A 15,187-nucleotide genomic window follows, 5' to 3' on the forward strand; every position below is an offset into this window, starting at 1 on the left:
GCTAAGCAAGAACTGGTTCACTGAGAGCCAGCAGGAGGATGTATACTGCAGGGGAGGAGCTATTCTTTCTGTGTTTACTTAGTGTCCTCCTAGTGGCAGCAGCATAACACCCATGGTCCTGTGTCCCCCAATGAGCGTAGGAGAAAGTGAGTTAAAATTCTAAAGATGAACTTTTGGGGGTGGATATAACCTATTCCTACTATTGTATTATTTTTCACAAAGTGCAGTAAACTCGTAGCTGAGATGTGTTTGATCCTGCTGCTGACAAATCTATGACACAAGACAGCAAACTCCACTCTGTTGATGCATATGGCAGAGGATTATCTTCTACTATATGCATCACAGCAGTGCTTTGGAATACACAGTATACCAAGCATTATTGCATGTCAATGTTACACCTCTGGATAGGCATAATAGGTAAATAATGATGGCAGGGCTAGGTGCCATTGTAAACCTAATGCATCATGTAACTGTGTCACTCACAGGGTTAATTCCCACTTTCTGTCAAACAGCTTAGTTATTAAGGCCACAAGCATTTAATTAAGGGGAAAACTCCCAGGATCAGGGATCTTAAATTCCAGCAGTTGCATAAGGAGTGTCAGGACTCTGACTCTGAACATTTTTTACCTTTCGTGCATTACTGCCCTTTTCCCAGATGGCGTCTTTGGTCTCATGTGCACTGTGTCTTCCTGCTATAAAACTCCACCTGCCTTGCATCCAGCTCCTGACCTCTGATTACTCCCTGACTATATACCTGCTCCTGTGAACCTGTGTGGTGATCCTGCTACTCTGCTCTGCGTTCCTGCTGCATACACCAGTTTCCAGTATCCCTCCTTCATCTGCTGCTCGTGTTTACTTCCATCTGCATTTTCTGGACATGTAAGCTGTTTCTGCTCTGCAAAAACCTGAGACTATTAACCAGGCCTCCCTGGTTGAGCTAATATATGATTTGAACTGCCTTATAAGCTTATCTATCTGTGTTTGGACTAAGACAAGGATTTATTCGTGTTAAGTATCCTCAAGAATAACTGTGCTTCATAGACTTTCTGCTTGATTGCATTTTCCTCTGAAGTTTCCTATAGACTGCTAAGTTGCGTTTAATATTTACACCAAGTGTTGTGGACTTGAGTTTCTCTCTGCACCTGTTTGAATCACCGTGTGATAATATAGACTTTACCACTTATAAAAGTGTGTCCTGTAGTTGTCTTGTTCCACGCAAAGAGTCTCCTGAGTTATCCCCTATAATTATTACAAGGAGTGAGGATGTGTATAACAGAAAAATGTATAGATATTGTCCAGCACATGTGTAGAGCTTGAAACGCGTCAGTGGATGGCTGTACCGTGCAAAAAAATGGATTAAAATTGCACTTAAATAAAGTAGTGATTTTTAATCTTGGATTGAGCTGGGCAATATCTACCCTTCTTCCAAATGTCGGTGTCTAATTCCTATGTACATGTGAAATTCAGCCTTCTTCCTAATCGTGTGGGCGCACAGACAGCACTCCACAAGATTACCATGGAGGAAATGAACTGGTTGGGAGCAGGTTATGGGCTCCCCAGATATATACAGTAATCAGTATAATAACAACGTACCCGGGCTTCATATTGTAAAGTTACCACTCACCTTACGGAAGTCAATCCAGGTGAAGAATCCTGCTCCGCGGTTGAGAAAGGGAACGCCGATGGCGCGGAGCTCGTCTGCCACAAACGCCTGAGCCGCCCGTAAGCGAGAATGATTCACTCGTAAGTAAACCTGGTTAATCCAATCTAGACAGTGCATGGGAACAAGTCTGATAAGTACAAGAGACCATGGTCAGAATGTTACAAGGGGCAACTAAGAGGGCTTGCTTATGGCCACCTTAAAGCGGGTGCCTACATAGGGAAACTGCAGGTCAGGTGGTGGACACAACTCGTCAAAGGGGGTCCTGCAATCAGGAGGTGTCTAGGTCATGCGTGGATGTAACAGTCCCCCAGAGCAAAGGCTTCTGTTTGCAGAAGCTACGTGCCAAATGATTTGGGGTCTACCTTTAGGATCTCACCTCGGTCACGCATTAGTTGGGCTACTTTGTATTGTATGGGGCCGCAGACTCCATGGAAGTAGCAGAGAGACGCCACACCATTGCAGACATCCTGATTCTGGGAGTAAAGTGTCCCAAACCGAACTCCTGAGACCGCAAAGTCCTGCAAGGTGAGAAGTAGATGGAGGATAAAAATATTAATATATTAATATTAGCGCTATGCAAAGCAAAGTGACATGATCACAGGTCACTGATGGCTTGCTATGAAGGCCAGGGGTCTGCTAAAGACCCCCATTGTTGTCATTCCTGAGATCCTTTGAAACCTTGCCTCTGGCCAGACTTCAAGAGATGGTGATATTTTACTATATGCAGCGATGCTGCATCAAATCACCCTTTTTCACCATTGATAAACAGAATTTTTGGTAGGGATAGACAAATAAAGATATTAAAAAAATACACATGGTCGGATCTATCAAAATATAAATTAATTAACCCGATCGGTGAACACTGTAAACAAAAAAAATGTTAAAGAACACCAAAATCATGTTTTTGTGATCGCCGTAATTCCACAAAAAAAACTGTAGCAAGTAGTGTTGAGCGATACCGTCCGATACTTGAAAGTATCGGTATCGGATAGTATCGGCCGATACCCGAAAAGTATCGGATATCGCCGATACCGATACCCGATACCAATACAAGTCAATGGGACACCAAGTATCGGAAGGTATCCTGATGGTTCCCAGGGTCTGAAGGAGAGGAAACTCTCCTTCAGGCCCTGGGATCCATATTACTGTGTAAAATAAAGAATTAAAATAAAAAATATTGATATACTCACCTCTCCGGAGGCCCATGGACATCACCGCTGGTAACCGGCAGCCTTCTTTGCTTAAAATGAGCGCGTTTAGGGCCTTCTATGACGTCACGGCTTCTGATTGGTTGCGTGCCGCTCATGTGACCGCTACGCGACCAATCACAAGCCGTGACGTCATTCTCAGGTCCTAAATTCCGAATTCTAGGAATTTAGGACCTGAGAATTACGTCACATACTCTGAATTTTTTTTTCACCACTAAAGTAATTAAAAAAACTGGACATGTTCAGAATCGCCGTAATCGTATTGATGAGAAGAATCATATATTGCATGGTCATTTTTACCATAAAATGTACACCGTAAAAAATTCCAAAAAAGCAATGTCAGAATTGCGGGTTTTTTTTTTCACAATTTAACCGCACTTGGAATTTTTTTCCCGTTCTCCAGCACACGATGTGGTAAAAAGGAGATTTTTGTGTACTCACCGTAAAATCTCTTTCTCTTAGCCTCTAATTGGGGGACACAGGACCATGGGTGTTATGCTGCTGTCCACTAGGAGGCGACACTATGCATAATCTGAAAAAGATTAACCGTGGCTCCTCCTCTGCAGTATACACCCCTGGACGGCGTCAGCCTTCTCCAGTTTTGTGCAAAAGCAGTAGGAGGAACGTAACATGAATGACATAGACATGCCTATAAGAGGGCCACTATGTACGAGCTCAAAGAACAATATGAGAACTCAACAGTAACAACGGCCCGAAAAGGGCAACAGGGTGGGAGCTGTGTCCCCCAATTAGAGGCTAAGAGAAAGAGATTTTACGGTGAGTACACAAAAATCTCCTTTACTCTGTCGCCTCATTGGGGGACACAGGACCATGGGATGTCCTAAAGCAGTCCCTGGGTGGGAAGCAATGGACGAATATTGTGCAGACAGGCCCCTATACTTGGGGCACCGCCGCCTGCAGAACACATCTACCCAGGCTCGCTTCCGCTGAGGACTGGGTATGAACCCTGTAGTGTTTAGTAAACGAGTGTGGGCTAGTCCGAGTGGCCGCCGTACACACTTGTTGTGCCGAAGCCTGGAGCCGAATGGCCCAGGAGGCCCCTACCGCCCGTGTAGAATGTGCCGTAATACCGGCTGGAAGAGGAGAATTCTTAAGGCGGTAGGCCTCTTGTATGGTGGATGTGATCTTCCTGGCAAGGGTAGCTTTGGAAGCTGGGAGGCCCTTGCGGCCGCCTTCCGGAAGAAGGAAAAGGGATCAGACCTCCGGAAGGACGCAGTCCTAGACACATATATACGCAATGCCCTGACAAGGTCAAGCGCATGCAGAGCCTTCTCCACTCTATGAACCGGGACCGGACAAAGGGAAGGCAGAGAAATTTCCTCATTGAGATGGAAGTTGGACACAACCTTCGGAAGGAAGGATGGGAACGTACGGAGAACTACCTTGTCCTGGTGAAAAACCAGGAAGGGCCAGCTGCAGGAGAGTGCTGTCAGTTCAGACACCCTGCGTAGCGAGGTGATTGCCACCAAGAAAATACTACCTTCTGGGAGAGAAGGCAGAGCAGGACCTCCTTAAGGGGTTCGAAGGGTGGTTCCTGCAATGCTATCAGGACCAGGTTGAGGTCCCACGTTTCTAGTGGTCGTCTGTAGGGGGGAACCAATCGGGAAACTGTTATGATCCGGTGACTTTGGAGCCGCATGAACTTTCTCTGGAGTAGGTGGAAACTGTACTGACCGCAAAACCTGAACTAACACCGCAACTAGAAGTAGCCGTGGGGTGTGCCTAACAAACCCTAGTCACCTCGACACAGCCGGAGGACTAAATACCCCTATAGATGGAAATAGAAATACTACCTTGCCTCAGAGCAGAACCCCAAAGGATAGGCAGCCCCCCACGAATATTGACTGTGAGTAGGAGAGGAAAGACACACGCAGGCAGAAAACAGGATTCAGCAAAAGAGGCCACTCTAGCTAAATAGGGAAAGATAGGACAGAATACTAAGCGGTCAGTATTAAAACCCTTCCAAAAATATCCACAGCAGATAATACAAAAAGTTCCACAATCTAACTAAAGACATGGAATGTATATCTGCCACTCCAGAGAATCCAACAAGACTGAGAAAATACTGACACAATCTAAGCTGGACAAAAAAAACACTAAATAGCACAGAATTATTAAGCACACAGCATGTGTGCCACAGAAACAAAACCAGACACTTATCTTTGCTGATTTGGCAGAAGGCAGAAGGAACCAAACTAGGACCAAAACCTCCCAACAACCATGGACAACTGGCAAGGACTAATGAATCCTGCACGCCTAAATACCCCAGTCAGAACTGCAATCAGCAGATACACCTGACCAGGACTGCAACTCAGGGACAACTGCATTACCACCTACAACCACCGGAGGGAGCCCAAAAGCAGAATTCACAACAGGAAACCCCCTGAAGAAAAGTCCTTACTCGCAGCTTGGTAGCAATGCGCCTTTGAAAAAAAAAAGCACTGAGAGGGCTGACACCTGGCTCTTAGGCGAGCCCAGGGACAGCCTGGCCTCCAGACCCGATTGGAGAAAAAAACAGGTAGTTCGGGGAGGGAAGAAGGGAATGGGGTCTGGCCGCGAGATTTGCACCAGGTAAAGAGAACTTTCCAGGTACGGTCATAGATCTTGGCAGAGGCTGGCTTCCGTGCCCTGATCATGGTCCTAATGACGTCCGTCGAGAGCCCTGCCTGGGTTAGGACCCAGGTTTCAAGGGCCATGCCGTCAAATTGAGAGCCCCTGAGTTCTGATGGTAGAACTGGCCTTGTGATAGAAGATCCGGGCGGTCGGGGAGGCGCCAGGGGGCGTCTGCTGAAAGTTGTACGACGTCGGCGTACCATGTATGTCTGGGCCAGACCGGTGCGATTAAGATGGTTGGAACTCCATCTTGCTTGATCTTCCTCACCACTCTGGATAACAGGGGGAGAGGTGGAAAAATGTACAGAGGCTGGAACTGGGTCCAGTCCTGAACCAGAGCGTCTGCTCCGAGCGACCGCGGATCGTGTGTTCTGGCCATGAAGTTGGAGACCTTGGCATTGAAGTGGGATGCCATTAGGTCCACATCTGGGGTCCCCAAGCGATGGCAGATCTGACGAAAAATTTCAGGATGGAGAAACCACTCTCCCGAATCTATTCCTTGTCGTCTGAGGAAGTCTGCTTCCCAATTGTCCACACTCGTAATGTGGACCGCCGAGAGAACAGAGCCTGTGTCCTCCACCCAGTGGAGGATGTGTGACACTTCTCGCATCGCCTGGGTACTGCGGGTCCCCCCATGGTGATTCACATATGCCACAGTGGTGGCATTGTCCGATTGCATTCTGATGTGAGAGGCTGCCAGTAAGTGATGGAAGGCCCTGAATGCCAGGAGGATGGCACGAATTCCCAGGATGTTGATGGGGATGGTCGCTTCCACTGGGGACCACTTGCCCTGTGCCCTGTGGTGTAGGTGCACTGCACCCCAACCCGTCAGGCTCGCATCGGTGGTCAGAACCTTCCACTGACCTGTGAGAAAGGATTTCCCCTTTGCTAGCAAGGTTGGCTTGAGCCACCAGTGCCGGGACCTCTTGGTTGACGACGTTAGCCGGAACTCCCTGTCGAGAGAGAAAGGGATTACTGTCCCAGGACATGAGAATGGCTAGTTGGAGAGGCCTGAGGTGAAACTGGGACACATTGGGACCGCTTCTATTGCTGCCCCCGTCTCATGAAAAAAAGGACTCATGGAAAACTGGAGAGATCGAGGGGGTTTGCGGAAGAGGATGCGAACTCCTAGGCGGAGAGCCAGTGCCTTGTGTCTGGGAAAGAGCACTAGACCCCTGGAGGTGTTGTATAGCATTCCCAGGAAGGTCAGAGACAGACTCAGGGTTGGTGATGACCTTTGTAGGTTGACTAACCAACCCATGCGACTCAGTGTCGATTGTGATTGAGATGCTGAGCTCGCAGTCCTTGAAGGTAGGAGCCTTGATGAGTAGATCATCCAGGTATGGAACGACTACTATGCCTCTGGAGTGCAGGACGTCCATGGTGGCTGCCATGACCTTGGTAAACACTCTGGGAGCCGTGGCGAGTCCGAACAGAAGAGCCACGAACTGGTAGTGGTCCTGGTCGATTGCGAACCTGAGAAAACTCTGACGAGCAGGTGCAATCGGTATATGCAGGTATGCGTCTTGTATTTCTATGAAGGCGAGATATTCTCCCTTCTCCATGGACGCAATGATGGACCGAAGGGGACCCCAGCGGAAGTGACGAACCCGTACATAGTTGTGAGTTGTTTTAGGTCCAGTATGGGCCGTACGCTGCCTCCTTTCTTGGGGACTACGAATAGATTGGAGTAGAACCCTCGGAAGCGCCCGGCTGTGGGAACCGGTACTATGACTCCTGCTTGAAGAAGCGAGGGAACCGCTTGGTGGAAGGCATGAGCCTTGGCTGGTGGTTTTGGGGGAACAGAGAGGAAGACTTGGTTCGGTGAGTTGGAGGTTGAACACTATCTTGTATCCAGAAGACACTAGTTCCCTGACCCACCTGTCTTCTGTAGTAGGCATCCAGACTTGCTGGAAGAGCAAAGTCGGCCGCCTACGGGTGGGATGTCTTCCAGGGTCCGTGAGTCATGAGGAGGAAAAAATCTGAGGTTTACCTCCTTTGGGCTTTGACTGGCCTGCTTTTAACTGCCAGGTCTTGTCCGACCTTTGCGTCGACCATGAGTTGTCCCTGTGTGGGGAACGGTTATGATTTTGTGCTGGACGCGAGACGGACCAGCCCGAGGAATTCCGAAAGGATCAGAATCGGTTTTGTTACACTTCTTGTAAGTGCGTATAGGTTTCAGTTGAGGGAGAGAGGTACTCTTACCCCCGGTGGCGTTGGATATCATTGTGCCTAACTTTTCACCGAAAGGTCACCCACTGAGATACGGGAGGTGCGTGAGGGACTTCTTTGAGGCTGCGTCCGCTTTCAATTCCGCAGCCAGAGGATACGCCGAATCGTGATGGCGTTTGATGCTATCCCCGCTACGTCCCTTGCTGAATACAGAGCTGCATGAAGCATGTAATCTGCTACAACTGCTATTTGAACCGCTTGGTCCGACAGCTCAGAAGCAGATGCTTGGAGGCCAGCTTGTAAATTTTTGGCCCAAGCCAGTATGGCCTTGGCAGCCCAAACTGAAGCGAACGCGGGAGCCAGGGAGGCCCCTGCAGCCTCGAAAATTGAACGAGCCATGCGTTCCAACTGCCGGTCTGCTGCGTCCCTGAGGGTTGAGCTATCTGGCAGTGAAAGGAGAGTCTGTGCTGCTAGTCTAGAGACTGGGGGGTCCACTTCGGGTGGATCTGTCCAATCCTTGGTGTCCTTCGGTGGGAAAGGGTACCTTGCCTCCAGATATTTGCGATTAGCGAATTTTTTCTCAGGCTGTGAGAGCTGCTCTATAAGGATCGCTTTAAACTCTGAGTGGTTAGAGAAAACCTTAGGCGGCTTCAGAGGTCCTTCAAAGGAAGTTCTCTGGTGGCAGATTAGAAATGTCCAGCACCCGATGGATGGAAGAGATTATGTCCTCGACTAGCGCTGTATTGCTAGGGGGGGATTGGGATCAGGGACCCCTCCGTTTCCCTGTCTGAGTCGGAGTCACAGATGCCTTCCGAATCCTGTGTATCACTGAGGCGTCCCCTGCTGGGTGAGCTAGGGAGGAGGCCTTCTCTGGTCGGGGACTGCGGAGATCTGCATCGTCTGCCCCTGGAAGGGGACGGTCTAGATGACTTGGAACTACGGTGTCTCTCCCTAGAAGGGGATGACCGTGTGCTATGGGATGACGCAGATGGACTTGACCTATGGGTAAGCTTGCGTCCTGACCTAGACGTGGATGTGCCAGGTCGTTCTGTTCCTGAGTCAAGCTCTCCCTTTGCTGGGTAGCGGTCATAGCCGAGGCATGACTCTGCAGAGCCTGAAGCAATGTGGAGGTTTGGTTATCTATAGACTGCGTCATACATTGCAACCTCTGAGTGACCCATTCCGGCGTAGCATTAGACACCGAGGCATTGGCAGGGGCTTCTTGGGGCTCTGACGCAGTAGTCTGGATGCAGTCCTGGCAGTGCGTTACGTGCTGCCACTGGGGAGAGCGGTCCAGCAGGCTGTACAGAATGCATAGTAGCAGTCCTACCTGGTTCTATTGGACCTTGAGCCCGGCATAGTGCACAGAGTGCAGAAGGGCTGCTATGCAAAGGACCTTACAGTGGTAGAGAAACCTATAGGGGAGCCTTATAGGTAATATGGATTCACAGCCGAATAAAACAACCCAGCTGTGATCTTACCCCACCAGTATGCCCCTAGGTCCAGCGCCGAAGATCCACAGTCTTGTGCCCCCCGGAGACTGGCTGGCCTGGTCCTGCTGACCGGGAGATGCAGGGTTAATCCTTGCTGCAGTAGAAATGGCCGCCGAGGAAAAGAGGCAGAGGGGAGAAGGGGGCAGAGAGCTGAAAAAAAGGTGGCAAAGCTGTGTAAAAACGCGCCCTTTCTGTCTCGATCCACCCCCTTTATGACACTGTAGAGTGTCATATTTGTCATCCAGGGGGCGGGCCGGGGGACGGAGAGGAGGCCTAAATTAGATGCCTGATGCCCAGAAAGGCTCCAGACCGGCGCGGAAGTCTGGGGGGGGGGTCGGATCTGAACCGGACCCCCCCGGATTTAAAGGCAGGATAGCGGTGGGGCTGTAAGCGGGAGGGGGGCCCTGTGAGGGGTCCCCCCGAGGCAGTATAGAGCTGGTGCTGCCGCAGAGACAGGGGCGCAGGGAGCCCTGTCTGTATGTGCCATGCCTGCCTGCACTCCCCCCGGCCCCGACAGGAGCCCGCAGCTGGGCTGGGGTCCCTGGATGCAGGCGCAGGGTGCTGGCCCATTGCTGGGAGCTGTAGAATGCTGCCTGTACAGGCCCTACCTGAGGCGTCTCAACCTAATGCCCCCAGAGGGGGATTAGGGAGGGTGCTGTTGTCACCTTCAGGGGCCTTTATCCTCGCCTCGACCTCAACAAAGTAAACAAAAGGAATTGGGGAAGGAGGGGGGGTCTCAACTTCGAACCAGCACCCGAGGGACTGGGGAAGGAGCAACATGGGGAATAGCCATCTCTACTTCAACCGGGCACCCCGTAATAGGGGGCCGAGGAAGGAGCCATGCCGGGAGTCTCACAGGAGACCCACTTTTCTTCATCTGTAATCCGTCGGAAAAAAAAAACGGAGTAAAAAATCTTAGGTGTGCCTCCTATGCGACACTAAGCAAAAACTGGAGAAGGCTGACGCCGTCCAGGGCTGTATACTGCAGAGGAGGAGCCACGGTTAATCTTTTTCAGATTATGCATAGTGTCGCCTCCTAGTGGACAGCAGCATAACACCCATGGCCCTGTGTCCCCCAATGAGGCGACAGAGTAATGAATGGTGTCATTCAAAAGTATAACTCGTCCTGCAAAAAACAAGCCCTCAGATGTCTACGTGGACAGGGAAATAAAATATGGGAAGAAGGGGAGGAAAGAAACGGAAACTTTTCTATGGGGTGAAGAGATGACCTATCGATCGCCCTTACTCACCTTGCTGATGCCCCACATAACATGAGTCCTCTGAGGATCAGGAAGCCTAAAACATACAGAATGGGGTAATTATAAACGCTGTGACTCAGAGGACGGCTCCATACACATTAGGCAGCGGTCGTTCTGCTGACATCTCTTTCCCGACTCCCCTATAGGTGGTGATTACAGAATGCCATCCCAATGTATTATTATTGCCACGATTGTCTAAAAAACGTGGTCACATTATAGCTGCTGCAAAAATTCTATCAAAAATGTATCTTGTGAACAGGACCATACAGGGGAACACTCGGCCGGCAGATATGCACAATTTTTATCTAATGTGCATGACGTCCTTAAGAGTGCTGCCCAGGAGCATCCGCTAAGCATACGGCTGGAAGCGGCTGGATGGATCAGATTAGGACGGCAGAGTTCTGCTCGGGAGCAGAGAACATTTGTCTTTCTCACTTGTCCAGGCTCAGCACACTGTGGAACGTCGCAGACTCATCAAACACGGACAGCATGTAAATCTCATCCACTATGACGTGTAAAGAGTTCCTGCAAGACAAAGAGGAATCCATCAGGTCACATCGCTCATCTAGGAGGGTTTACTGCATAGTGGCGTTAACAACTGTCAATCCCCAAAGTTTTATCTACTATATAATTATCTAAGGATCACTTCTGTCTGTCTGTCTTTCTGTCTGTCACGGATATTCATTGGTCGCGGCCTCTGTCTGTCATGGAATCCAAGTCGCTGATTGGTCGTGGCAAAACGCCCACGACCATTGCCACGACCAATCAGCAACGCGCACAGTCCGAAAGAAAATGGCCGCTCCTTACTCCCCTCTCACTGCCTGGCGCCCGCATACACCCCTCCGGTCACCGCTCACACAGGGTTAATACCGGCGGTAACGGACTGCGTTATGCCGCGGGTAACGCACTCCGTAACCGCTGCTATTAACCCTGTGTATCCCCAATTTTTTACTATTGAGGCTGCCTATGCGGCATCAATAGTAAAAAAATTTAATGTTAAAAATAATAAAAAAACAAAGAACCTGCTATACTCACCGTCCGTAGTCCGCCAAGCCGCTCGCGCCGGCCGCCATCTTCCGTTCCTGGCGATTCATTGCGAAATTACCCAGAAGACTTAGCAGTCTCGCGAGACCGCTAAGTCTTCTGGGTAATTTCGCAATGCATCCTGGGAACGGAAGTTTTTTTTAACAGGGATATCATGCCCACATTGCTATTTACGTGGGCTGCGCAATATACAACGTGGGCTGCGCAATACACTACGTGGGCTGCGCAATATACTACGTGGACTGTGCAATATACTACGTGGGCTGCGCAATATACTACGTGGGCTGCACAATATACTACGTGGGCTGCGCAATATACTATGTGGGCTGCGCAATGTACTACGTGGGCTGCACAATGTACTACGTGGGCTGGGCAATATACTACGTGGGTTGGGCAATATACTACGTGGGCTGGGCAATATACTACGTGGGCTGCGCAATATACTACGTGGGCTGCGCAATATACTACGTAGGCTGCGCAATATACTATGTAGGCTGCGCAATGTACTGCGTGGGCTGTGCAATGTACTGTGTGGGCTGTGCAATGTACTGCGTGGGCTGCGCAATGTACTGCATGGGCTGCGCAATATACAACGTGGGCTGCGCAATATACTACGTGGGCTGCGCAATGTACAACGTGGGCTGCGCAATATACTACGTGGGCTGGGCAATATACTACGTGGGCTGCGCAATATACTACATGGGCTGCGCAATATACTACGTGGGCTGAGCAATGTACTACGTAGGCTGCGCAATATACTATGTAGGCTGTGCAATGTACTGCGTGGGCTGTTATGATCCTTAGTGGCTGAGGATCACGAATAGACCAGCAAGTGAATAAACTAAGGACAAGCTCTAGGGAGATGGTAACTGGACTGATCGCAAATCTGAACCTATCCAAAACAACTAGAGGTAGCCGGTGAACGTGCCTAAAAAATTCCTAGACGTTTCGAGCCAGCCTGAGGAACTAGCTACCCCTAAAGAGAAAGAAAGACCTCGCTTGCCTCCAGAGAAATAATCCCCAAAAATATAGAAGCCCCCAACAAATATTAACGGTGAAGTAAGAAGAAGGCACATACGTAGGGATGAAATCAGATTCAGCAAAAGAGGCCCACTAGTACTAGAAAGCAGAAAATAGAGCAGGGGTCTATGCGATCAATAAAAAACCCTTACAAAATATCCATCCTGAGATTACAAGAACCCACGCACCAACTAATGGTGTGTGGGGAGAAACTCAGTCCACTAGAGCATCCAGCAAGCAAGGAAATCACATTTTAGCAAGCTGGACAAGAAAACATGATAAACACTGCTGATCAAACAAAACTTAGCTTTGTCCTGGATGGACTGGGAGCAAGGTAGTCAGAAGGAATCTGAGTAGCACTGATTACATCGACAGCCGGCAACAAGAGGAAGTAAAACAGAGCTATATAGGAACCTCCCAGAGGATAACGAACCAGCTGATAGCCAGAGACCAGCAGGATAACAAACAAAGCCACCAGGGGGAGCCCAAAGCAAAAGTCACACCATACCACCAGTGACCACAAGAGGGAGCCCGAAAACAGAGTTCACAACAGTACCCCCCCTTAAGGAGGGGTCACCGAACCCTCATGAAAACCCCCAGGGCGATCAGGATGAGCCACATGGAAGGCACGAACCAAATCGGCCGCATGAACATCAGAGGCGACAACCCAAGAATTATCCTCCTGACCATAGCCCTTCCACTTGACCAAATACTGGAGTCTCCGTCTAGAAACACGAGAATCCAAGATCTTCTCCACCACGTATTCCAATTCTCCCTCAACCAGCACCGGGGCAGGAGGCTCAACTGGAGGAACCACAGGTACCACATACCTCCGCAACAACGAGCGATGGAACACATTATGAATAGCAAATGATGCCGGGAGGTCCAGACGGAATGACACAGGGCCAAGGACTTCCAGAATCTTATAAGGACCGATAAACCGAGGCTTGAACTTAGGAGAGGAGACCTTCATAGGAACGAAGCGAGAAGACAACCACACCAAGTCCCCAACGCGAAGTCGGGGACCTACACAGCGACGGCGGTTGGCAAAGAGCTGAGCCTTCTCTTGTGACAACTTCAAATTGTCCACCACATGATTCCAAATCTGATGCAACCTATCCACCACAACATCCACTCCAGGACAGTCAGAAGGCTCCACCTGACCCGAGGAAAAACGAGGATGAAACCCCGAATTACAAAAAAAAGGAGAAACCAAAGTAGCAGAACTAGCCCGATTATTAAGGGCAAACTCGGCCAACGGTAAAAAAGTAACCCAGTCGTCCTGGTCAGCAGAAACAAAACATCTTAAATAAGTCTCCAAGGTCTGATTAGTTCGCTCGGTTTGGCCATTCGTCTGAGGATGGAAGGCCGATAAAAAAGACAATTCAATGCCCAACTTAGCACAAAAGGTCCGCCAAAATCTAGACACAAACTTGGATCCTCTGTCAGAAACAATGTTCTCAGGAATCCCGTGCAAACGAACCACATTTTGAAAAAACAGTGGAACCAACTCGGAGGAGGAAGGCAACTTAGGCAAGGGCACCAAATGGACCATCTTAGAAAAACGATCACACACCACCCAGATGACAGACATTCTCTCAGAGACAGGGAGATCAGAAATAAAATCCATGGAAATGTGCGTCCAAGGCCTCTTAGGGACAGGCAAAGGTAACAGCAAACCACTGGCACGAGAACAGCAAGGCTTAGCCCGAGCACAAATTCCACAAGACTGCACAAAGGAACGCACATCCCGCGACAAGGAAGGCCACCAAAAAGACCTGGCCACCAAGTCTCTGGTACCAAATATTCCAGGATGGCCCGCCAACACCGAAGAATGAACCTCAGAGATGACTCGGTTGGTCCATCTATCTGGGACAAACAGTCTCTCCGGTGGACAGCGGTCAGGTCTATCCGCCTGAAACTCTTGCAGCACACGTCACAAATCTGGGGAGATGGCAGACAAAATCACCCCTTCTCTAAGGATACCAGCCGGCTCTGGATCTCCAGGAGAGTCAGGCACAAAACTCCTAGAAAGAGCATCAGCCTTCACATTCTTCGAACCCAGCAGGTACGAGACCATGAAATCAAAACGAGAGAAAAACAACGACCAACGAGCCTGTCTGGGATTCAGCCGCTTGGCCGACTCGAGATAAATCAAATTCTTGTGGTCAGTCAAGACCACCACACGATGTTTAGCTCCCTCGAGCCAATGTCGCCACTCCTCAAATGCCCACTTCATAGCCAACAGCTCCCGATTACCGACATCATAATTCCGCTCGGCAGGCGAACACTTTCTTCAAAAGAAAGCACATGGCTTCATCACAGAGCCATCGGGGCTTCTCTGCGACAAAATAGCCCCCGCTCCAATCTCGGAAACATCAACCTCCACCTGGAAGGGAAGAGAGACATCTGGCTGACATAAGACCGGAGCCAAAGAAAACCGACACTTCAGCTCCCGAAAGGCCTCCACAGCCGCAGAAGACCAATTAGTCACATCAGAACCCTTCTTGGTCAAATCCGTCAAAGGCTTAACAACGCCAGAAAAATTAGCTATGAAGCGACGGTAAAAATTAGCAAAACCCAAGAACTTCTGAAGACTCTTAACAGATGTAGGCTGCGTCCAGTCATGAATAGCCTGAACCTTGACTGGGTCCATCTCAATAGTAGAAGGAGAAAAAATGAAACCCAAAAAAG

General features: G+C 49.6%; 1 protein-coding gene across 3 annotated transcripts in view; it reads right to left on the minus strand.

Moving 5' to 3' along the window:
* Positions 1-15,187, minus strand: part of ACCS (1-aminocyclopropane-1-carboxylate synthase homolog (inactive)) — a 53,512-nt gene that overhangs the window by 8,848 nt on the left and 29,477 nt on the right. For all 3 annotated transcript variants that reach the window (XM_077287079.1, XM_077287080.1, XM_077287081.1), the window contains 4 exons: positions 10,865-10,954; positions 10,421-10,466; positions 2,040-2,181; positions 1,625-1,767 (listed from right to left, as the gene is read on the minus strand). In XM_077287079.1, the coding sequence (XP_077143194.1) occupies positions 1,625-1,767; positions 2,040-2,181; positions 10,421-10,466; positions 10,865-10,954 (421 nt within the window). The remainder of the gene's footprint in view (positions 1-1,624; positions 1,768-2,039; positions 2,182-10,420; positions 10,467-10,864; positions 10,955-15,187) is intronic.

Source organism: Ranitomeya variabilis, chromosome 2, assembly GCF_051348905.1.
Source record: "Ranitomeya variabilis isolate aRanVar5 chromosome 2, aRanVar5.hap1, whole genome shotgun sequence".
Classification (NCBI taxonomy): domain Eukaryota; kingdom Metazoa; phylum Chordata; class Amphibia; order Anura; family Dendrobatidae; genus Ranitomeya; species Ranitomeya variabilis.